At 34.6% G+C, this 26293-nt stretch overlaps 1 protein-coding gene across 1 annotated transcript in view; it reads right to left on the bottom strand.

Annotated features, from left to right (window-relative positions):
* LOC149808248 (ribosomal protein S6 kinase alpha-5-like) overlaps positions 1 to 26293 on the bottom strand; it is a 109023-nt gene that overhangs the window by 13997 nt on the left and 68733 nt on the right. Inside the window, exons 6-11 of the mRNA XM_089975435.1 lie at positions 22299 to 22382; positions 18517 to 18620; positions 17343 to 17487; positions 13348 to 13509; positions 9338 to 9460; positions 4498 to 4574 (exon numbers count right to left, since the gene is read on the bottom strand). Of these exons, the coding sequence (XP_089831561.1) occupies positions 4498 to 4574; positions 9338 to 9460; positions 13348 to 13509; positions 17343 to 17487; positions 18517 to 18620; positions 22299 to 22382 (695 nt within the window). The remainder of the gene's footprint in view (positions 1 to 4497; positions 4575 to 9337; positions 9461 to 13347; positions 13510 to 17342; positions 17488 to 18516; positions 18621 to 22298; positions 22383 to 26293) is intronic.

The raw sequence follows: 26293 nt of genomic DNA, 5'->3' as shown, positions 1-26293 counted from the left end.
AGGATGCTTTGCTGAAATTTCTTTGTTACTAAATATGTCATGAAACAAATGTTTAAAGGTTTCTCTAGTCTCTTTACCATACCATCAAAATACCATCACCCAAACCTGATTGCACCTCAACATCATTTTGCCAAATATTGAAAAGCCTCCTTGACAGGATGATTTCTGTCGGAGCTGGTCAAATTCTGTTAAAAAGTTTTCTAGATAAAGTAGTGAAATGTTTTTTAATATTTAGTGGTTACATTTGATGCAAGACCAGCATCATTTGTATAAATCTGAAAGGTCTTTTATCCAAGAATGATGTCATCAGTAAAAATTGCTCAAATACTCAAGTGGGTTTTTAAAAAAAATATTAAAAAATTGTCAAATACTACTAAGTAGTTTCAGTCAAAATTGGTTTTCAATCAAATTTGGTCAAATACTTGTGTGGTTTTTCTGCCAAAATTTGTCAAATTCTGATTGGCTGTTTTTAAGAATTCATTTAAAGACTTTCACTTTTTAGTAATGCAGGCCATATTTGATCGTTTGTACAAATGTGAAACCCATCTATGCATGGATGACTGGTCATATTTAATCAAATGAAATGAAGCCACTAAAAGGTTTTTCAATTTTCAGTAACTCTGGCAATATATGATGGCAGATCATACTCTGAACAAATTTTAAAGACCTTCCTGTCAAATTTAGAAAATTTTAAAGACCTTCATGTCAGATTTATACAATTTTAAAGACCTTCCTGTCAAATTTGGTCAAATTTTATAGACCTTTCTGTCAAATCTGATAAGTTGTTCTTAGGTTCTACTATTTTTAGTAATGTTGGACACATTTGATGGCAAAATAGGTGAAACAGAGAACTCACTAAAGACCAAGATTTGACATAGGATAGTTACTCTACCTGAAATGCAACCATGTGCCAATTTTGAAAGTGTAGGTGGAGCAGGATCTAAGAAGTAACGCACAAATAAATTAATAGGAAAAATGCTATACTCCCCTCCCAACAGTGTTACAGCCATGTTAATGAGAGATGGCGGAGAAATCAAGTTATTATAACCAAAACAAAACAGGGAACGGACCTACAGACTTATGATCAACATTGTAACATAAAACACTGTGCTTTACTGTTGGTTACTGGTATATGAAAAAACAAGTGTTCCTCCAAGATACTGACACTCTATGTAATGAAAGGAATTTTCAGGAAATTGAAGCTAGATAAGTCCATTTCTTCTATTTAAGTACCAAATACTGAAACAATCTCTGGTTGATATTCTTGAGAAACTCCAACATACCAAACTGGTAACAGAAATATTTTCTTACATGCGGCTTTTGGTTTTGGTTTGGTGCGTTGTGGAAATGCAACACAAGTAGGGTATTTAATGCAAAGGCAATTGGAGTTAAGGGCCTTGCTCAAGGACACCCTATCCTATGATGGTTGAACCAGCTTGGTCTTGTTGTAGGATTCAAAATTACACCTTTCTGTATGTGAGTCTGGCATACTAACCATTCAGGCACCACAGCTCTCTTAAATGTTGAAGTCTGCATGTCCACAAGATATATGTAAGTGCACAGCAAAATTCTGTCATGGCCTTTGATTTAGAGCCAGATATCATAGATAAAAGATCAGCTGACTTGTCTCAATGTCAATATGTCAGATCAGCATCATTTACATTTAATACCAACTAGATATTAAAAAAGAAGTCTATTCTTTAAATTTACAATGGATATTACCATCCGTTCAAAAGGAGTTGCATTATAATTTTCAAGATGACTGTCACAGTGACCATATGAGATGTAAGATCAGCAACATTTCTATTAGGATGAATCAGTCTAGGAATAACTTTGAATTTCATGGTTACGCTATCCATGTTTACTGACAGTCATTGAAAAATTTAATTTTTCCCCTCCAGTGAAATATCAAGAATATTTCGCTCAGGAAATCCAGTAATTCTTGGCCCAAAGTAAAATAAAAATGCATAATTAATACTCCTAAGAGTTCTTTGTCCCTAATCAATACCAGATTAAGCTTTATTTTATGCTCTTCAGAGTGACGTGCTTTTCAATATTAATTTACAAGTTGTTTTTTTTTTTTGACGGTCAAGAGTTTCATTACTCTTGGTAATTAAATCTGAAAATGCTGAAAGAGAAAAACATACTGGCTATCTTTATTCATTAAAGCTAAATGAATAAAAAATAAACATTCCAAACAGTTTGCGAGTAATGCCAATGAATATATGAAATGTTATAAAATAATGCATAATATATTGATGGTACATGATGAAAAATATTTCTGACACTTTAACATGGCACTGCTAGTCATCTTCAAACACTTTTTCACCATATATGACAAAATTGATTCTGAATGTTAAGGAATTGAAAACAAAAAATTTTCTTGAAACAATTCTCTGCAAAAAAAATGTATCAAATTAAGCAGATCTTTTGTACAAGAAACATGTTCATATGGCAGCAAAACTGATATAAAAAAAAATGAACACAATTACCAATAAGCAAATATCTATAACTAAAGAAATCTGGTTCCTTAATTAGAACATGGCATGTATTTCATGCTGGTCTACAATTGTACATTTTCTCTAACAATCTTTCTATTCTCTTGCTTCAGTTAGAAATAAGTAAGGTGTATTATATTGCTAATTTATGGAGACTGTTTATTTGAAATTACACATATTCTATATAAAAAAAATTAATATCTGGTTTACATAATTTTGCAAGGGGAATTACTCAGTAATCCCAATCTAATGGTTCTCAATAGTCAACAGAATGGATTCCTTCCCTTACTTTCATTTATGGAGAACAAAACTTGGGTATTTTTAAAACAAAAAAGGTTTAAATTGCATACAATTAAAGAACTATTTCTAAATGCGCTGAATTTCAGAAATACGTGCAGATCTTGCTAGTAAAGATAATCCAGATGGTGTAGTTATTGCATTATTTTTATCTACTTAAATCTAGACTTTAAAAATAGTCTCCAGAGTACTAACAAGTTCAGCCAACCAGATGCAAGATCTCATTAAAATGTGGCTTTTTCACCTTACTGATCTCATGTGAGATCTTGATTTTATAAACCTGTACTCAATACTTGGATCTCAACCTTGTCTGAGATAAGTTTCATTAAAATCAACTCATCTGAGATAATAATGACATATACTTAAATTTCAAGTCCATTAAAAATCAGATTGAAAACATGGTCTCCAGACATATTTTATACCATAAGCAAAAAATTTGGACCTATACTACCATGCTACTTGAGTAACAAGATCAACCTTCACATTTTCAACCATCTATTTTATCAAACTGAGCCAGCTACTTTAACACCAACATAGTATTTTTTGTTACATTTTTCCACTAACACTGCCTTGTAGTCATAATCATAAACCAGCAACTTCAAACGATAAAGTACTGGGAAGGGCACATTATACACCTGTCCCATTAATAATAGTCTTCAGTGTAGGCACTAGTAGGGCAGGGTTGTCTAAAGAGATCATCGACCAATGTCTTTCAATGACCTCAACCTTTTATCAAGGTATGCAATCTTGAACTAAACTCCTGATCAGAAACCATTATTTCTTTCTTACAGGACTTACTTACCATGACTGTGACCTCTGATCTTTATATCCCTGGATTTATAGGTTTTTTTATTACCCAAGTGCAAGCCACCCACAAAGTTTGGTCAAGGAACTTACTATGAAAGATATCTTACTCTCCAAAACCATTTGTCTTTAAGCCATAATGACCATGACCTTTGATCATCTGATCCCAAACTCAATACATCTCTCACATAACAAATTGCAAGCCATATACAAATATTGGTCAAAGAATGTAGTCTAGAATTGGCTAGCCAAAGCCTTTTTTCTTCAGTCAGAGACCTTTGACCTTTTGACCCCAATATCAACAGGCTTCTTCCTTACCCCATGTGCAAGCCATCCACCAAGTCTGGTCAAAGTATATGATGTAAAACTAATGTTATTCTACGAAAACTATTTTTCTTCTCTGAAGCAGTGACATTTACCTTTGATCTTTTTTGACCCCAGAAATTGATAAAATTCTTCTTAGTACAAGTGCAAGCAATTCACAAAACTTGGTACAGGTTTGTGCTGTAAAAACTGTACTGTGCAAAACAAAACTTTCTTCCATCAGTCACAGCAAACTTCATCTTCAACTTTTTTATTACTTCAAATTCAATGATCTTCTCCTTGTACCCAATCCAAGCCATCCATAAAGTTTGGTAACTGTTGATTATGGATAATTTAAATTATTATGTGGAAGCAAAGTTACTAACAGGCAAACAGACAGACAGCCACATACAATGACATAACATAATATACTCAATCTTTTGGCAGGCATATTAAAAGAAAGCACATATACTGTACTCCGACCCCCATTAGCAACATTATTCATTTGGTGTTTAATGTCTTCCTGCTAAATGTTAATATAATTGCCCTGAATAATGAGACAATCCTGCAAAAAGATAAAAAGGTTAAGTATTACCTGCAGATCGAGAAGCTACCATCTCCAAGAGGTGGTCCTTTGAGATCAAGTTCGTATAACTGGAAAAACTGGGAACTCTGAAAACAGTGATACAATATTTGACTATCAGATTGGCACACATTTTATTCAAGTCCACACAGACACAATAAGAAGTCATTTAAAACATCATGCTGACATGATCATCCACTCACAAGTAGTGATAAGATTTTCAAGAGGAATTTGTAAAATCCCCATGTCAATAGGACTTTCCATATATTGGATAACAGATCTGCACTATTTTCATATAGGACTAACTAGACATCATAAGAAGTAGCAATAAAGAAGAGTTACAAGATGGCTAATCTGGTGGCCATATTTGATGTCTGAGCCATACCCTTTTCATTTAGGACTAACCATGGAACAAATGTGTGTGCATAGCATAGCATCATAACAATTTTCCATGTAGTTTAGGAGGAATAGCGATAACAAACATTTGCTAACTGATGGACAGACATTGGATGATAGTGTGACATGTCATTTAGATTTTTAACGTAGCTTTAACAATATTTGAGTCATATCGCTATGATGTCTGCAATGTGACAGTTCATAGTGATGCCTAGCGCTGAGGCATCATGCCATTGACATGTAGCATGATGTCCCACCAAGTCACATTATCCTGACACCAGGTCAACCAGTTCTAACAGTACCAGAACCTGCGACCTCCTGCATCCAAGGCAGATGTTCTAACATTCTGGCCACTGGAGCAGTCACATATGATGATAGATAGCATAAGTCATATAATACACAACAGGCCATCCCTCAGGCTAAAAATGACCTCAGTCTTGACTCCAAGGTCAATTTTTTCTGGATCTCAAAATAAAGTAGATTTACAGGATTTTTCAAATTTCTGGAGGTCATTTTCATTTGGGATCAAATACATACAGCAAGACATGTTTTAGCGAGAAACCTTTGTCAAGATGACCAATCTTCGAGAGAGGCAGAATAAAGAGTTTCAAGATGGCCACTACTGATCAGCAATTTTGTTTTCATTTATGATCTACTAGATATCATAAGAAATACTCAATGAAAAGCCAGTCTACAAGACCATATGATCTGAAAAAGTAGCCATGAAATGATTTCCAACATTATATGACTACCAAGGCAGACATGTTGTACGTCTGATTAGCACCAATTAGAACCAACTAACCATACAATCAATTATGGAGAAACAGTGTTAACGAGATTTAATAAATGGTTATCATGTACATGAAACTGGATGTCTGATTAGCACTAATTAGAACCAACTGAATAGTGTAAGAAGTCTAACTGGGTGAAAATTTTAATTATCATCAACTAGACATCAGGAGAAGTCTTTCATTAAAAACCTCATACTGATATAATCATAAATTCCAGAAAAATACAGTTAGCAAGATTTTCATGACAGCTGCCATAGTGGCCATACTGGATGTCAAACTGGCACCATTATTATTTAGGACTAATCAGATATCATAAAAAGTCATCTAGTGAAAACTCCATCACAAACCATTCATTCACAAGTAGCAGTGACAAGATTTACAATATGACCATCTTAATGGCCATATTTGACGTCCAAGGCAGACCATTTAAATTTAGAACCAAACAGACATCATATAGAGACTTTTTTGTGAAACCCTGTGTCAATACGATCATAAATTAAAAAGCAGTCACAACAAGGTTGTTACTTGGTGTCCATGTTGGTTTTATGATCAGCATCATTTTTACTGAGGACCAACAAGAAATGAAAAGAAGTCTTTTGGTGAAAACTCCAGGTCAATAATACCATCCATTCAGGACTAGCTAAAACAAGATTTTCAGAATGAGTCATACTAGATGTGAGATTGCTATCATTTACATTCAACACCAACTAAATGTCTCCAGTTGTTTTTGTAAATACGCCTTATTGGGACCATTTATTCAGAAAGATTAGCAGTAACTTTTGCCACCATGGAGGTCATACTGGATGTCAGATCAACATCATATTCATTTTCATGAAGGACCAACTAGATATCATATGAATTCTTTGAGTGAAACCACCATGTCATCAAAACCATCCATTCAGGAGGAGCAACTTTCACAAGACTTTCAAGATGGCCACCACAATGGCAACAGTGGATGTTGAGGCAGCACCATTTTCATTTAAGACCAACTAGATCATGGGATGAATGTATGTCTGTGAGCTAAGTTTCAATGTAATCCTGCAATTTTTAATCAGATATAGCAATATCAGACTTCTAAAGGATTATGGACAGATGACAGATGGATGATAGACAGCAGACAGTCATTTCTGGTCCATGGCTGCTACCATGAAAATATAAAAAAATACAAATAAACTTATCAAATTTCATTTGTCCACCTCAAGTGTTTTCTATTAAATTGTGATAACACGGTTTCTGTGAAAAAAGGTTACTAAATGTGCCAAAAATTTAAAAAGTAAAATAACGATTTTAAAATCAAATCACGACAAAAACAGATGAATACAAAATATGCTAAATTTCAGCTTCTTATGCCAAGTGTTTTTCTTTAAAACACAATCTTGCAATCAAGCTTCATGGGACAAGAGTGTGGACATGGCAAATTCAAGATAACCTCTTTGCAAGCAGTAATGGAATACAAAAAATGTATTCCCCTATAAGCTAGTGCATTAAACTTGAAGGTGTAAAATGAGATTAGACTAATTCTTTCTTTGCAATGCACATGAACTGTTCCATAAACTGAATGCCAGATCACCACATGAACTGTTCCATAAACTGAATGCCAGATCACCACATAACTGTTCCATAAACCGAATGCCAGATTACCACATGAACTGTTCCATAAACTGAATGCCAGATTACCACATGAACTGTTCCATAAACTGAATGCCAGATCACCACATGAACTGTTCCATAAACTGAATGCCAGATCCCCACATAACTGTTCCATAAACCGAATGCCAGATTACCACATGAACTGTTCCATAAACTGAATGCCAGATCACCACATGAACTGTTCCATAAACTGAATGCCAGATCACCACATAACTGTTCCATAAACCGAATGCCAGATTACCACATGAACTGTTCCATAAACTGAATGCCAGATTACCACATGAACTGTTCCATAAACTGAATGCCAGATCACCACATGAACTGTTCCATAAACTGAATGCCAGATCCCCACATAACTGTTCCATAAACCGAATGCCAGATTACCACATGAACTGTTCCATAAACTGAATGCCAGATTACCACATGAACTGTTCCATAAACTGAATGCCAGATCACCACATGAACTGTTCCATAAACTGAATGCCAGATCACCACATGAACTGTTCCATAAACTGAATGCCAGATTACCACATGAACTGTTCCATAAACTGAATGCCAGATTACCACATGAACTGTTCCATAAACTGAATGCCAGATCCCCACATGAACTGTTCCATAAAATGAATGCGAGATCACCACATGAACTGTTAAATAAACTGAATGCCAGATCACCACATCAACATGTGCAGATCTTACATAATATTAAATTCATTACAGATGCTAATTACAAACAATTAAACAACTGAATAAATATACATTTAGAAATACAGGCTATAAGACAGTAATAAGCCTAGTCAGTCTCACGTCAGTCTGTAAAGATGTTGCTCACAAAAAAACATAAATGAAACATCTTCAAGATGCAAGTTTAGACAATAATTTTGATTAGACTGATAAAAAAATATAGTGCTCAGGTTCATGGTTAGCTCTACCAGTCATATGACCATTTTACTCAAGTCAGTCATAACTTATCTAATATGCAATCTTGATTATGATAAAGCTTATACACAAAGTCATCAAAATCCATTGTCACTTTATCTTAGGCCAGATTGTCTCTTCTGCATGTACAGGTGTTGTTGATTGTCTCTTTTGCATGTATAGGTGTTGCTGATTGTCTCTTTTGCATGTACAGGTGTTGTCTCTTTTGCATGTACAGGTGTTGCTGATTGTCTCTTTTGTAATGTAGAAGTGTTGTCAATTGTCTCTTTTGCATGTACAAGTGTTGTTGATTTTCTTATCTCTATGTACAGGTGTTACTGATTGTCTCTTTTGTAAGTAAAAGTGTTACTGATTGTCTCTTTTGTAAGTACAGGTGTTACTGATTGTCTCTTTTGCAAGTAAAGGTGTTATTGTCTCTTTTGCAATTACAGGTGTTATTGATTGTCTCTTTTGTAAGTGCAGGTGTTATTAATTTTCTCTTTAGTATTTAAAGGTGTTGCTGATTGTCTTATGTGCATGTTAAGGTATTGCTCCTGTCACAATAATTCATGATCTGTATCATACAAGCTTATATATCACATCTGATCAAATTTAAGCAAGTCTATGAAGTGGTACAGCTGATCCTAAAAAGTAAACCATGCATGAAAACTGCATAGCTAAGCCATAAAGCTAAGTGCACCATGCATGAGAAATGCATGGCTAAGCCATAAAGCTAAGTAAACTATGCATGAAAAATGCATGGCTAAGCCATAAATCTAAGTAAACTATGCATGAGAAATGTATGGCTAAGCTATAAAGCTAAGTAAACTATGCATGAGAAATGCATGGCTAAGCCATAAAGCTAAGCAAACCATGCATGAAAAATGCATGGTTAAGCCATAAGCTCATTTCAACTTCAATCAAATTAGCAACAGAAACAAAACAAGGTGCAGAAGTGACAGTATGTTGGTGATGGAAGAAAGATTACACTGTGGCCAATATGTCCAATTTTTTTCTTGAGAAATAAGCCCTACACGTCAAACAATCAAGGAAGGACAGGTGTGCTAAATTAACAAAAGATACACATAATATGCACTCACCTTAAAGTGACTAGCATACAACAGTTGAGCATTGTCAGGCTGCATGTCTGTAGATTTCTTTAGCATGTCACTGCTGATTGTGTTCTCACTAAAAATAATGGAAGGAGCTATGTAGGAATAACCCTGAAATGAAAGAAATGTCTCAAATCAAGAACTTTGTTTAATTATATGGCTCCCCCAACAAATACTAGAAGGCACGGGAGCTGCATGTTGAGCCCGCTCACATGAAGGAATCAAACCAAAAGCTTTAAAACAAATTTTATGCTGATGACACCACAACAGAAAAATTACTGCTATAACTATCTTTTCTATGTATCTGGTCTCTACACAAATAGACCTAACATAAATCAACTTTAAATCATCCAACACTCAATCCAAAATGTTATGAATGGGATCTTTCGGAACTAAATTCATTCAATCAAATGATCTGAGTTTTCAAACAAGCAGAATTTGCATTACATTAATACAACTAGACTATATTAAAGCAACAAGGGTTTCACTAAACACATCTGGCAGATGAAGATACATATATTCATATACCCCAACTGTGAACTGTGCTCTAATATACTCCAACTGTAAACTGTGCTTTCATATACTCCAACTGTAAACTGTGCTCTAATATACTCCAACTGTAAACTGTGCTCTAATATACCCCAACTGTAAACTGTGCTTTCATATACTCCAACTGTAAACTGTGCTCTAATATACTCCAACTGTAAACTGTGCTTTCATATACCCCAACTGAAAACTGTGCTTTCATATACTCCAAGTGTAAACTGTGCTCTAATATACTCCAACTGTAAACTGTGCTTTCATATATTCCAACTGTAAACTGTGCTTTCATATACTCCAACTGTAAAATGTGCTCTAATATATCCCAACTGTAAAAGTGCTCTAATATACTCCAACTGTAAACTGTGCTAATATACTCCAACTGTCCTTTCATATACTCCAACTCTAAAATGTGTTTTCATATACTCCAACTGTAAACTGTGCTCTAATATACCCCAAATGTAAACTGTGCTTTCATATAATTCAAGTGTAAACTGTGCTTTCATATACTCCAACTGTAAACTGTGCTCTAATATACTCCAACTGTAAACTGTACTTTCATATACCCCAAATGTAAACTGTGCTCTAATATACTCCAACTGTAAAATGTGCTCTAATATACTCCACTGTAAACTGTGCTTTTATATACTCCAACTGTAAACTGTGCTTTTATATACTCCAACTGTAAACTGTGCTTTCATATACTCCAACTGTAAACTGTCCTTTCATATAACCCAAATGTAAACTGTGCTCTAATATACTTCAACTGTAAAGTGTGCTCTAATATACTCCAACTGTAAACTGTGCTTTCGCATACTCCAACCGTAAACTGCGCTTTCATATACTCCAACTGTAAACTGTGCTTTCATATACTCCAACTGTAAAATGTGCTTTCATATACTCCAACTGTAAACTGTGCTTTCATATACTCCAACTGTAAACTGTGCTCTAATATACTCCAACTGTAAACTGTGCTTTCATATACTCCAACTGTAAACTGTGCTCTAATATACTCCAACTGTAAACTGTGCTTTCATATACTCCAACTGTAATCTGTGCTCTAATATACTCCAACTGTAAACTGTGCTCTAATATACCCCAACTCTAAACTGTGCTTTCATATACTCCAACTGTAAACTGTGCTTTCATATACCCCAACTGTAAACTGTGCTCTAATATTCTCCAACTGTAAACTGTGCTATAATATACCCCAACTGTAAACTGTGCTTTTATATACTCCAACTGTAAACTGTGCTTTCATATACCCCAACTGTAAACTGTGCTCTAATATATCCCAACTGTAAAAGTGCTCTGATATACTCCAACTGTAAACTGTGCTCTAATATATTCCAACTGTAAACTGTGCTTTCATATACTCCAACTGTAAACTGTGCTTTCATATACTCCAACTGTAAACTGTCCTTTCATATACCCCAACTGTAAACTGTGCTCTAATATAATCCAACTGTAAACTATGCCCTAATATCCTCCAACTGTAAACTGTGCTTTCATATACCCCAACTGTAAACTGTGCTATTATATATTCCAACTGTAAACTGTGCTTTCATATACTCCAACTGTAAACTGTGCTCTAATATACCCCAACTGTAAACTGTGCTTTCATATACCCCAACTGTAAACTGTGCTCTAATATACTCCAATTGTAAACTGTGCTTTCATATACTACAACTGTAAACTGTGCTCTAATATACCCCCAACTGTAAACTGTGCTCTAATATACCCCAACTGTAAACTGTGCTCTAATATACCCCAACTGTAAACTGTGCTTTCATATAATCCAACTGTAAACTGTGCTCTAATATACCCCAACTGTAAACTGTGCTTTCATATAATCCAACTGTAGACTGTGCTCTAATATACCCCAATTGTAAACTGTGCTTTCATATACTCCAACTGTAAACTATGCTCTAATATACCCCAACTGTAAACTGTGCTCTAATATACCCCAACTGTAAACTGTACTCTAATATACTCCAACTGTAAACTGTGCTCTAATATACCCTAACTGTAAACTGTGCTTTTATATACTCCAACTGTAAACTGTGCTTTCATATACTCCAACTGTAAACTGTGCTCTAATATATCCCAACTGTAAAAGTGGTCTAATACACTCCAACTGTAAAACTGTGCTCTAATTATACTCCAACTGTAAACTGTGCTTTCATATACTCCAACTGTAAACTGTGCTTTCATATACTCCAACTGTAAACTGTGCTTTCATATACTCCAAGTGTAAACTGTACTCTAATATACTCCAACTGTAAACTGTACTCTAATATACCGCAACTGCATATGACTTGCAAAGAACTATAACATATTATCTTAAGGATATCACTTGTGAAATGATGAAGTATTTAAGTCTTGGAAAAAATTATATTTTTACATAGCAAAGGGTTGAAGCATTCCAAAATTATTTAAAGTATTGCGGACTGGGTTGTTATATAGAAGAGTATGGGAAACAGGATCCTGTCACTAACTGTCCATTAAATAATAGCTGAAAGAGTATTTTAAAATCCATCAAATTTTCACAGGTCATATACCATTTACGTGAATTTTTCATTATGACCCAATTATTGTGATCATCAGTTTTACACTGCAGAAAGCCTTACCAGCCGAATTACAACTGGTTGAAAATTACTCAAAATTTCCAAATACCATGTATACTTTTTGCTGACTAATCATTTTCCTTCATAGGATTGTTTTTCACCATTATTAAAATTGCATGATCCTTTTCCTTCTTTATCCTTATTTAACGTGAGAAAAGCTGTAACCACATCATTTTACCCCCAAACCCTTCCCGAGTTCCTAGCACTAGGATACATTTTTCTTTGCAATAAAATACCTTATATTAAAGATATCATAATGCAATGATCACTTCATTTTGAACTACTCAATAATCATTGATTGTACAAATGTGGACACAATGTTCACACTGTTGCCACTAATGCCATTGTAAGAGTGATACCCTTGTTTTGCCATCTTTTAAATCCAGGCTCAAGAACAAGCTTGCTCTAGGCTTCAAATTTCAAAAGTTTCAACTGTGTAAAGGTTTCAGTGGCTTGAAGTATCAAATTTTCAATGATCTATATGCAAAGATAAAGATAGTGAAAAACACTAGCACAGATCTGAAGTTTAGTGCAGAGACAGATTACATCATCAGATTTTACAATACAACAGTCACACTAAAGAATATTTGTTTGGAGAGGAATATCTGTGTTTAGGAAAATTAAATTGTTTCTAACAGAAACATATTTCTTCTTTTCATATGAAAAATATCACAAGGTACACAGAACGCCGTTGAAAATGTTATCATCCAATCAATTAAATGAATCACATTGTAAAGCAAATTAACATCCATAGTGACATAAAATTTCATTATATGTACAATGTAAGCCTTCACAAGATTCAAGGGTGGCTTTGCTAAATGTCATCTTTACCCTGAATAGCTTTTCGCCATTGTTAGGGACAACAGCAGGAGAGTCTGTCGCAGACATGGAGGTAAATTCTTCAGCAAAGTTACTGACATCCAACTCATGTTTTATTTTTGGCACAAATGGAGCAGGTATCTTTTTGTTGGCAAGATCATCCCAATTCAAGCCCTACAAAGATAAAATAAATCTAATTAGAATTTCAAGGTCATAATTCATCGATTAATGGTGGAGCTCAACTAGTCATATAAAGAAAAAAAAAACTACAGAAACATGTGTCTTAAATGATTCCACTATTTACCTATATGCCTCTGCCACATCTGTGAGCCACCCCCCACCCCCAAACCAATAAGAAAAACTGCCAAGCAGGTGAGAATTGTTGAAGAAAACTCCTTATTTAAATTACAGAAATCAACATGCCTCAATATCCATTTCACTTCCTGGAAACATTCTTTACTTATTTTATTCTATTAAACTGTGCATTGCAATTATTTTATTTTAAACTGTCAGGATGGAGGTTGGATGCAAGTACAAATTTTAAGGAAAAGTGAATACTTTGAGTTGAGTTATAAAATTATCTGCATGGTATACTAAACATAACTGCTCAGACATTAAAACAGAACAGCAAGGATTCAAATTTTAAAAAATCTACAACATATGGCCACCACTGCAGTCATATTGAATGTAAAATTGGTACTGTTTTCATTTTCACTGAAGAAGTAGCAAAAATAAAACTTGTGTTAATGGACAGAATGCAGCATCTGACCATTTCATTTTTGGAGTTGGGGTGGGGTGGGGAGAGAAATGAGATTCTCTTTCCAAAAAGGCCATATTTGTTGTATCTCATGATAAACTGATTGATATGATGGAAAGAATTAGTTCTGTTTTAATTACAAATCAGAGCAATGATATTTCTTTCAAGCTACTTGTGAACTGGAAATTTTTTTCCTGAAAATGAAATGATCATCATCTACAAAGTAGAACACAACTCTACTTTGATTATGAAACATTTAGATTTTGCAGCATTCAGAAACTACTCCAAGGTCCGTGAATACTTCACTAATGCTGATGATGAAATGAACCAATTGTATATTGACCGGATAGTGAAGGCATTCAGTCCAAGATAGCAAGAGCACAGATGTACAGTTATTCAGAACTCCACACCTGAACATGCAGAAATTGTGAAAATAGTTGTAAGCCTCTCTATGGCAAAGTGTGAACAGTGGTTTAATATCATCAACAATATCACAGGTACATGGGGCAGACCATTGGGGGGGGGGTAAATTTAACATGATGGAGAGAAGCAGAATTAGTGTTGTTTTGCCCTACAAATCATTATTTTTTGAACATAATTCAAGGGTGTATTTTTTTTCTCTTCAAATATTTCCAAGAATTTCTTCCTCAAAACTTAAATGATCACTCCCTAAAAATACAGGACACACATTTGAAGAAATGCCTGTGAGCATCAACTTTTTAAGAAAATTATTGATAGAGTAATCAGACACTGGTTGACAACAGGGACCGGAGGGAAACCCTGTCCCAAGTTAAATGGAATCAAAATCTGAGTCATCAAACTGTTTTATGAAAATAATATAAAATATAAATTATTTTCCTACAAAGCACCAGTTTACACCAGGACCTGGAGAAAACATTGCTTTTAGTGATTTGAAAACAAATCTTATCAGACAAAGTCACACAGTTTATTTTCTGCATTACACTATTTTGAGAGGCAAATACACAAAGGAAATTAATTAATTTAAAGTTTTTTAAATCTTTTATCTCATTTAAATCACAGCAGTTTCAACAGTATCAAACTAAGAGCAAAATCATATGGCCCTGTTGGGCAAGTGGACTTGGAGCAGGGTGATTTTTAAAAACTCCACTTGCTTTTGGCCCATGTCTGAAATATATTTCATTAAGCACAGCTGTAAAATTCTTCAATAATAACATTTTCAATTTGGCTGCCATGGTGGCAATAATGGATGTTAAGACAGGCACCATTTTCATGTATCACCGACTAGACATCATAAGTATCATGGAGAAAACTCAATATCAGTAAGACCATCCATTCAGGGGCAGTAGCGATAAAGATTTTCCATATGGTTATCAGGGCTGCTATAACAGATGTAAGACTGGCAATATTTTCATTTAGGACTACCATGAAATCATAAGTTTTCTGGTGAAAACCCATCATCAATACGCCTTTCCAGTTAAGAGGAGTAGCAGCCATATTGAACATCAGATTAGAACCATTTCCTTTTCGGACCAACAAAACAAAATCAAGATGTTTGTTTTGTGAAATTCCCACAATAATATATGACCATCTGTTCTTGTAGTATAACAAGATTTTTTAAATGGTTGCCATGGTGGGCATACTGGAGGTCAGATTGTCATTTAGGACCAACATCATAATATTTATCTGGTGAAATCCAACATTTGACCATTGTTATGTATATTTAATTTAATTGTTTGTCTGTTAGTTTTAAATTTCTTTTTTATTCCATTACATGCTATTGTAATGTAACATTGCTTACTGGACTTGTTCTTGTCCAGAATTGAGTTCAGTTCTGTTTGACCCAACTGACTCTTTTTTAATTTTTTTTAGTTCACTGATGTAAACAACTAATAATAGCTTCATTATCCTCTGTGGGAAATGAAACATGTTATCTAGTTGCTGACCTTGTTCCAAAATCAGTTTTGGTAAAGAAATATTTTTAATTTATTTTTTATCTTTCTCAGAGTAAGAAATCACTGAGTCAATGTCATACCTGGACTACGTGATATTTTATCATGTGCCAATTGGTTGTTGTTGTAGGGTTTAATGCCATTTTTCAGCACATGATAGACTATACATGGCGGCCAGTATTAATGGTGGAGAAAGAACCCGGGAAAACACCGGAAAGAACCACTGACCCACGAGAAGCTACTGGCAAGCTATCTCACATACCCACATTGGTCGAATCCGCGACTCGAACCTACACAGACAGAGGTGAGGTGGCAGTGATCCGTAATGGAGAGTGCTTTAGACCACTCGGCTACTCGGGGCCCCCTGTGCCAATTGGTAACAAACTTCTATTTTTTCCAGAAGAATGAAATTTTGACCCCTATCCAGGAATCTGTTTTGCATCTTAGTAAGTCATATAACTAATGTCTGAATAAAGGTTTGCCAGTTGGGCTTAAAACACTTGACACATTAAGTTGTATTATGTTGTGACCAGTTTGGGCTGAATTTTATTTTTCTTCAAATTATTGAATTCAAGTGATTGTCCCTGGAAATACAAATGTGATCTGATAATTCTTGGCAAAGACATTCATTGCAATTTATACTGAATTCTAACCTGGAATAATATTTCTGTGATTCAACAAGAGACTATTGACACATCTACACTTTGTAGGTTATTACAGACGTCACTGCCTTTCATTTTGAATTTCATCTGGATTTGAACTGAGATTCACTTAGAACTTTTCAATGATAGAACTTGTGTTCATAATTCTTGGATCATTTTTGGATTTAATTCGCAAGACCATAAGTTCTTTTTTTCTTCATTTTTCACTTTGTATTTTAGGGAAATAAATTATTTGTTAAATTTTACAAAGCTTGTTGTCTTCACTCTTTTCTGTTACTTATTTTAAGAGCATACACTTTTAACACCATCCATTCAGAGGTAGAAATATGATTTTCAAAAAGGCTGCGTTGTTGGCCATACTGGATGTCACACTGAAACCATTTTAATTTATTGCCAACTATGACAAGTCAGATATCAATAATCCCATATTAATATGGCCGTCTGTTCAGGACAAGCATCACTATCAGTGTACAGGATGGCTTCTGTGGCCATATTGGATGTCCAAGTGGAATCATTTTGGGAAGAAGGTACATGTAACATTTCATGGCAATCCTGCAGTACGTTTTGGAAGAGCAGCAAGAATTTGTTCTATTGGATGAAGGATAGATAGTAAGCAATCCCATAAGCTCTTCTGGTTTATGGATAGAATCTCATTACCTTGTAGAATGGGTGTTTCTTGACCTCATAAGCACCTCTTGCTCCAAGTCGTTTGTGAGGTTCCTTTGTTAACAAGGAAAGGATAAAATCCTTTACTTCTGAAGAAAATCTTTTTGGCATTGGTGGCTTTGCTTTTAATATCCTCCTGAAAATCAGAAAATTGTAACATCAATTTACAGCAAATCATTTTTGGGGGTAAAGATTTACAAGAATAATATTCTGTATGTGTCAATAAATGTACAAAAGTCTTCATTTACACAACTTTGAAAACGTTTCACAAATGTTTGCAACATAGATGCTGCCATTGCAATTAGAAACCCATTCATATATCTTGCAAGCAGATTAAGCAATTTACATGAAATTGTGTATTTACATTGAAAATTACATGAAATTGTGTATTTACATTGAAAATTACATGAAATTGTGTATTTACATTGAAAAATACAGGAAATTGTGTATTTACATTGAAAAAGACATGAAATTGTGTATTTACATTGAAAATTACATGAAATTGTGTATTTACATAGAAAATTACATGAAACTGTGTATTTACATTGAAAATTACATGAAATTGTGTATTTACATTGAAAATTACATGAAAATGTGTATTTACATTGAAAAATTACATGAAATTGTGTATTTACATTGAAAATTACATGAAATTGTGTATTTACATTGAAAATTTATTAAAAACTGAATTAAGATTAGGATTAAGTCAGTGAACTCACAACATTCTACATCTGTACATTTGGTAAAAACTGTATAGGTGTCTGACCAATGTTTGCCCACAATGGTTCAAAATAAGAAAAGTGTTCATGGTTTCATTTTGTAATCAATTCACATATCCCATAATAAGACTAATCACTGATTCACTGATATGCTTAATAAACAAAAGCTTGTAATAGAAATTTAAAATCTTAACAGTACACCGATTCATACACCATCCCAGTTATAAAAAGTGATATTGAGAAATTTTAGGTGTATGCTGTCCACATTTACTAGCATATTTTTATCCATTTCCTATTAAGGCATTTTTAGTTCAAGTACAGAAAGTGTTGGAAAAGTTTTGCAAAGACACACGTATGCTTGCTGATGCAAATAGCAGCTGTCACAATAAGCATTTATTTTCTTAAGTAATAAATGGCAAGTATCCTGTACAATGTTGAGGCCATACCTAGATATATCTGACTGTGAATTACTTTCCCCATCTACCGTGAAAGGTGATGCTCCAGTAAGTAACTCGTATGTCAGCACACCAAGTGACCACCAATCTACAGCCTGTAATGACAAAGGTACTATAGGAAAAATATGAAGCAACAGTAACAGCAGGAGATATGTAGCAAAAATGATTACTGTATAACTTTTAAAAGTAAAAGCTGACCAAATGAAATGACTTACTATCATAAATCCCCATGCTTTATATTCCAATCCCAATTCATCTACGGAACTCACACCCAACCCCTCGATAGTAACCGAGGAGTATTACTGCAAAATCCATCAACATACATAGTACATCTTCCTTATATGATTGCATTTACAAGCCTGGTAATAAAATGTTTAAAAAATGTCATTGTAATTGAAATATTTGTATATCTGATCTTCAGTTCCCACCCATGAGGCTCTGTGGTGAGAGCCAAGGATGACATTTCTCTTGCAGATGGTTACATGGGCAATATAATTAGACTATCCAGTGGTTTAGGACATAATGAAGACCTGCCAACTCTAACAAGACCTTTTCAGTAAGGCAATCGATTTTTTTTCCATAAGTTGGGCCCGTTTTCAGTAAGTTATAACAAAATATAATTTACTGCTATTGTCAAGCTGGAAAATATGCATTGAAAAGTCCATAAGTGTGATTTAAGACTGATGTACCTACGATAAGCAACCTATTCAACTCAAAAGTTTGTAAAGTTTATTTTAACTTTAATTACTTCAGTGCAGTTTCACAAACTGCAGTTACAAACCCTACGGAGCTTGGCTTCTTGATATCTCTCAAACTGATGTAATCCTTTTTTTATTAAAAAGCCATGGTGATAGAAGTCATCTTACCTGCCATGTGACATTTGCAAATGAACACATGATGTCCACTAAATGTAATTGTTGCCCTTCCTGCTTTTTCCTCAGGAATCTGAATATTCCATTTCATTCTTTTGAATTATAAATCCTGATTCCAATGTGAATGCATAACAAAATATCCTCAGTTTAATGCTTCTAAGGTACTCCAGTATAGTTAGTCTGGTTCCCTGACAAATTCCACTGAATCTAATATGAAACCCAGATCAAAAACAAACACAGACAAGCCTGTATCCGGATTTTACTGCAAAAATTTGTGTTTCCATAACCTGTGCTTTTCTTCCAAAAGGTCCATATTTTAAGGGTAACTTTCATCAGACTATAGGCAAAATTATAAGGGTTGTCAGGTCTGCATGCTGTAATGATACTTCAACAACCCCTGCTAAAACAATGTAGTTGCAAGAATTTCTTGATGGGACTGATACTTTAATGGCCTCCAAAAATGTCCAGGTATATAAGATAATGCCATTTTTTTTTTTTAAACTGCTAAGTGTTGAAAGCATCTCTAATATTCTAGAGCAATAAAAAGATGTTCAAGATAGCCAACATGGTGGCAATATTGGATGCAAGAATAGCACTATTTTCATTTAGGACCAACAAAACATCAATCATGATGGCAATATTGGATGCAAGATTAGCACTATTTTCATTTAGGACCAACAAAACATCAATCATGATGGCAATATTGGATGGAAGATTGGCACTATTTTCATTTAGGACCAACAAAACATCAATCATGATGGCAATATTGGATGCAAGATTAGCACTATTTTCATCTAGGACCAACAAAACATCAATCATGATGGCAATATTGGATGCAAGATTGGCACTATTTTCATTTAGGACCAACAAAAATCAAGCTTGATGGCAATATTGGATGCAAGATTGGCACTATTTTCATTTAGGACCAACAAAACATCAAGTATGATGGCAATATTGGATGCAAGATTGGCACTATTTTCATTTAGGACCAACAAAACATCAATCATGATGGCAATATTGGATGCAAGAATAGCACTATTTTCATCTAGGACCAGACAAAAAATCAAGCATGATGGCAATATTGGATGCAAGAATAGCACTATTTTCATCTAGGACCAACAAAATATCAAGCTTGATGGCAATATTGGATGCAAGAATAGCACTATTTTCATTTAGCACCAACAAAACATCAAGACCTGTCATATATTACTAGTACTAACTGAACAAAACATAGTTAATACTTGCAACATCTGAAAGGAGTCCTACAAGTACCTTGATACAAGTGGAAGTCAATCTTCTTATAGTGAAAGACTGGTGTTATAACATCAGAAAATATGCAGAACACCAGTCAAATGTTTGTATTTCCTCAAACTCAGCTAAAACCATGGATATTCTCAAGAGACTTACCAAATGTTCTAGATGAGTTTATTTAAGTGTTGATTTATCGGTAACCAAAACTTAATCATGGTGAATTTGCCAGCAACAAACAATGCACTACCTGTTGCATCGCAGAAGGCAAACAGTCAAGGTCTGATAAGGATGCCAACTACAATAAAAATAATGCCAGGAACATGTATCTGCATCTTCCTGTGAAGAATGGCTGCAATAAAGGTGTTGATCCCCCTTCCTACCTGTTTGCTGGACATTACAACTGTTTGGAATAATCCTAAGTAAGGCTACTGAAGGTAAAATATTTTGCTGCAATGATTCAGACTTTCATTGTTAGATAATAAAAATATTAAAGAAAAATCTGGCTGCTAAGCAGATTTCAGAAAATCATGAATCATGCCTTTTCTGACATTTATAGTAAAACAAAAAAATGAATAAAATAATAAATACTTTATGATTAAATGAACAAAAATATATGTAAGATGGTGAAAGTTTTAGTTTGTGTTTCGATAAATTTACTTGTGGGTACGTTTATGCATTGTAATAAATATTCACATCAGACCTGGTTACTGGACCAACGTTTGAGGACTATTGATAAGATTTTCAAGACTACCACCAATCTTGGAGGTCAGATTGACATCATTTTCATTCATTATGAACTAGACATAATTTATAAGTCTTCTGGTGAAAATCCCATGTCAATATGACTTTTCATTTAAAAGGCAAAATGATAAGATTTTCAAGACAGTTTCCAAAGGTAGCCATATTAACCAACATCATTTTTATTTATGATCAACATCACAAGAAGTCTTCTGGTGAAAACCCCATGCTGATATGACTTTCCATGCTGATATGACTTTCTGCTTAGAAGCAGAGGCAATAACATTTTCAAGATGACTATTATGGTAGCCATACTAGATATCAGACCAACACTAATTTCATTTAGGACCAACAAGGCATCATAGGAAGTTTTTTTGTGTGAAAATGCCACGTCAATATATGACCAGGATGGAGTACTGATGACAAGATTATCAAAATAACTGCTATGGTGACCATCTGAGTGGTACCGTTTTCATTCAGGACCAGCTTGATATTGGGATGCATGTGTGTGTGTCTAGTTTCAGGGCAATCTTCTAAGTAGTTTAGGAGTAGTAGTGACAGTAAAAGCTGGATGATGGTCTACAGCTAAAAATAAAGAAAAGCACATTATGAGAACACACTCTGCAGTTCATGTCGATGAATTAAGTCATTGTGCATAAGAGATAAGTTATACTGGATTACAGTACTAGCAATCCAAGAAATTTCTGAAAAACTATGCAATTCATCCACAACAGCTGGTCCATAAAAGAGTTAAAGCTGTGGTTTAATTGGTGACTTTATGCCTCATTAATTAGTGAAGGGTATAGCATTATGTCAACTATATTTGGAAATGATTAGTTATGTCTAATGCAGTGAGTGAACTTTAAAACAACACATAAACTGAAACACCAACTCCTGCATGTTTGTACTTACAAAGTCATGCCCTGAGTGACTGCCTTCCACTACTTCTGGAGCCATGTATTCTATTGTCCCACAAAATGAATAAGCCCTGTGATTCTGTCAAGAGAAATTAAGAATAAGGACTACACAGAATGATAGAGATAAATGTCAAAACAAATGTTCCATAATTGGCACATTATACAGCCACTCCATGTTTAATAATCCTCTAAATAGGTACTAGCTGGGCATGGTCACTCTAGATACCATTGGCCAACATGTCTCAAGGACCTGGATGTATGGTCAAGGTATGCATTCTTGAACTAAAATTAATGTGCAGAAATCATTCTTTTCTTGCATAAGGCATTATTTCTTGTCAGATTTACCATGATCCTGATCACTGACCATTAGATTCCAGAATCTATTAGATTTCTTTATTACCTTAAGTGCAAGTCATCCGCAAAGTTTGAGCAAGAGACTAATTGAAGAATAAAAGCTATTCTGCAAAACTAATTTTCTTTGTGCCACAATTACGCTAAACTTTTTTTAAATCCAAAATCAACAAGCCACTTCCAAAACTTTATGTGCAAGATCTCCAAAAAACTTTGGTCAATGTAAATGGTATAGAAATCTGGTTATTATACAAAAATAAAACAGGTTCTTCTTTAAGTCACAATAACCTTGACCTTTGTGGTTTTGACTCCCAAAAATCAATAGACTTCTTTCTCATTCACAGTACAAGTCTTCTGCAAACTCTGGTGAAAGCATATGGCTGAGAATTGAAATTTGCACGCATAAACCAGTTCTTTTACTGACCTTGACATTTGGTCTTCTAACCATAAAACTGATAAACTTCTCCATTACCCCAGGTGCAAGCCATCCACAAAGCTTAATCTAGATATGTAATGTTTTTGTGAAAACCTATTTTCCTAATATAAATCACAACGAGCTTGATTTTGACCTTTTGACCCCACGATTGATGGGATTTTTCCATATCCTAATTGCAAAATGAGGACAGATGGAAGGACAGACAGACAGCATCATAACACAATACAGCCATATGGATGGTAACTTAATAGTGAAAGAAAAATCCAAAATGTATTTCTCGTTAAAAGTAAAGCAAGAAATTGAAGATGATTCAAACAATTTTAAAAGTCCATATGAGATTTGAAGACATAACAATAATAATGCGTACATGGTTCAGTACTTAATCTTTTAATGTTCAGGTGCTGTACAGTATTAGTTAGCACATAAGGACATGAATACAGGTAAGATTACGAAAACAAAACAAGGTGAAATTAAAAACAAAAGCATTCTGAAAATAATTCAGGGCAAGGAAACTATAAAATCTTAAGTCTGTTCTTGCAGCCTAAATAGGTGAGTTATTAGAGCACTCTGAAATGAGATCACTGTATCTGTATTCAATAGGCAATTTGTTCAGATAGCAGGGTCCTGGTATTCAAAGAATATTGTCCCTGGGAGTTGGTTTTGATAGTTGGAATAATGTGAATACATGTGTCCAAAGAGTGCAAGTATACACGAGTCCACAGAGTACAAGTATCTAGTATGTGTGTACACATGAATGAGGTCAGATAGGTATTTTGGACTGGACACAGTCAACAAAATGTGACACTCAGAACAGATTTTGTGTTTTGATTCTAAAGTGAAAGGGTAACTAGTGGGGGGGGGTACAATGCTGGAGGGGAAAAGTGCTCATTTTCTGGTATTCTACAGATGATCCAAACAGCTGTTTTTTGAAGTTTTTTCAAGTTTCCATAGCAGATATTGAGACGAACCAGACAGAAGCAAATTACAACAGTAAAGTCTAGAAATTGGGGAGGGTGCATCAATAAAATTTTAAAAAACTGAATAAAGCTGATGCTTCTCTGCTCCAAGTATGCAGCCTTGCAATATATTCATGACATGATGGTAAATAGTCAAGAGTGACACCTAGGTTTCATACTGATTGTGTAATTTAATGTTGGTGTTGCTGATACTTATTGTTTGAGGTAAAGGATAGGAATGAGAACGTCTTTGTCTGGTGTTTAAAATGGAATCAGTTTTATCATCATTCACCTATGGCTTGTTACATGTCATCCATGACTTCACATTGGAAATGCATCTCTCTACATCTTGGAGGATAACATCAACTTCAGTTGGGTGAATGGGTTTGTATATCAAAATGTCATCAGTGTACAATTGGTGAGACAAAGGAAGACAGTCTGTGACACTTGAGAGGGGCTGAGTGTTTAGAAGGAAGAGAATGAATCCAAGAACAAAATCAAGTGGAACACCAAAACATAGATGAACTGGGTGGGAATGTTTGCCATTTATGAACACAATTTGTCCCCTTTTGATATAGTATGTAAATGTCAAATACATGCTGGCGAAGTAATATATCCTGGTTTATTGTATCAAATGCTGCAGATAAGTCAAGGTGGTTGAGGACTATAATCTTTCCATTATCCAAAGCAAAAAAGTCAATAACTACTTTCAGATGGTCTGTTTCAGTACTTTGACAACGACATTATGTGGATTGTAAATTGTGAAAAAGATTAGTTAAATTAAGAAACAGAACAACAACATTTTTGAGATAAATGTGAAGATAGAACTGGTTGTACTTTTTAAAATCATTTGAGTCAAGTGTTCATTTTTTCTACAGTGGTTTTACAATGATGGTTTAGTTAAAAAATGACAGAAATTCGCTGAGGTATTAATAACATCAGTTAGTGAAGGTAACATTGTATTTAACCACTCAAGCAGCACTGATGTCAGTTCACATGACTTTAGTATGCTCTTCGTGTAAATAATAAGTAGAAATATACTGTCAAAGTTTGCCTCTGAAATTTTTGTATCACAGCTGTGTGTTGACAATCAGTCAACTGAAACTGTGTTGTCAAATTTATCTCTAATTGTTTGCACTTTGTCATGGAAGAAATCTGACATCAGGTCCTGAAGGGTGACTGGAAAGAAGATTGTTGGAAGTGGTGTGTATTTCTCCCTTGCCATTAGCATCTTAGTAATACTGAAAAGCTCTTTGCATCTGGAACTTTCAGTGATCTTAGTAATGAGGTAGGCTGATTTTTTGGCATGAACTATATTTGTGACATTCTTCTTAGCAGTTTCATATATTTATGAATAGTAAAACCAGATAAAAGCCAAAACCTGTCAGCCTTATGACATTCTCTTTTCACAAAGCGAAACTGGTCCCTAACACTAATATACCATCCAGGACACTTCTGAATGGATACTCTGCACTTGGTTGCTGGGGTATGTTCATCAAGCAATGAACACAAGCACTTATCAAATTGTTAAGCGATAGAATGCAACAAAGTTGTTAGGTTTGCTTGTATGTCAAGTATTAGGTGGGTTCTATTTATCATATGGAGGTTTCTCTAAGTAGCAAACAAATGTGGAGGATTTGGGACTGATATATCAAGATGGATTATGATGTAGAGGTGATCTGATGCAAGTTCGTCGGACACCAGTGAAGACTGAAGAATATTATCAGGTATAGGAAGAATCCAGTCTAAAATGTTTATATGTGGGTTGGCTAACTTACTGATCGAGGTTGAAAATGTGAATGGAATCAAAGAGTTTTGATGTGTATTAGTTTGCAGGACTATCAAAGTGAAAGTTAAAATCTCTAAGAAGTTAGAAAAATGCTTCAAAAAGAGAGATTCAGTCAGCTTGTTTTTTTTCTACTAGGAGGAGGGGAGCAGAAGTAGAAGAAATGGTCAGACCTTTGTTCCACTGTGAGAGTGACTTGGACCAGTTCAAATGATGTATGGCTGAAACTGAATTTTGTAGTGCACTTAAGATGGTGGAGTATGAAGTTCTTTGCAAAGAGAGTTATTCCAACACCAAGGTGGTGACGATGTAACGACAGGATGGAGTTACCAGAGGGGCGTTAGATACGCACACTCCGGTTCATCACCGAATGATTTCAGCCATGTTTCTGTCAGGAAAAATATGCTGATATCCTGACCATTTCGGACTGTCAGGAAAAATATGTTGATATCCTGACCATT

The sequence above is a fragment of the Sinohyriopsis cumingii genome, chromosome 1, assembly GCF_028554795.1.
Source record: "Sinohyriopsis cumingii isolate HCF-2022 chromosome 1, ASM2855479v2, whole genome shotgun sequence".
NCBI classification, from domain to species: domain Eukaryota; kingdom Metazoa; phylum Mollusca; class Bivalvia; order Unionida; family Unionidae; genus Sinohyriopsis; species Sinohyriopsis cumingii.
This window is presented reverse-complemented; position numbering and strand designations above follow the sequence as displayed.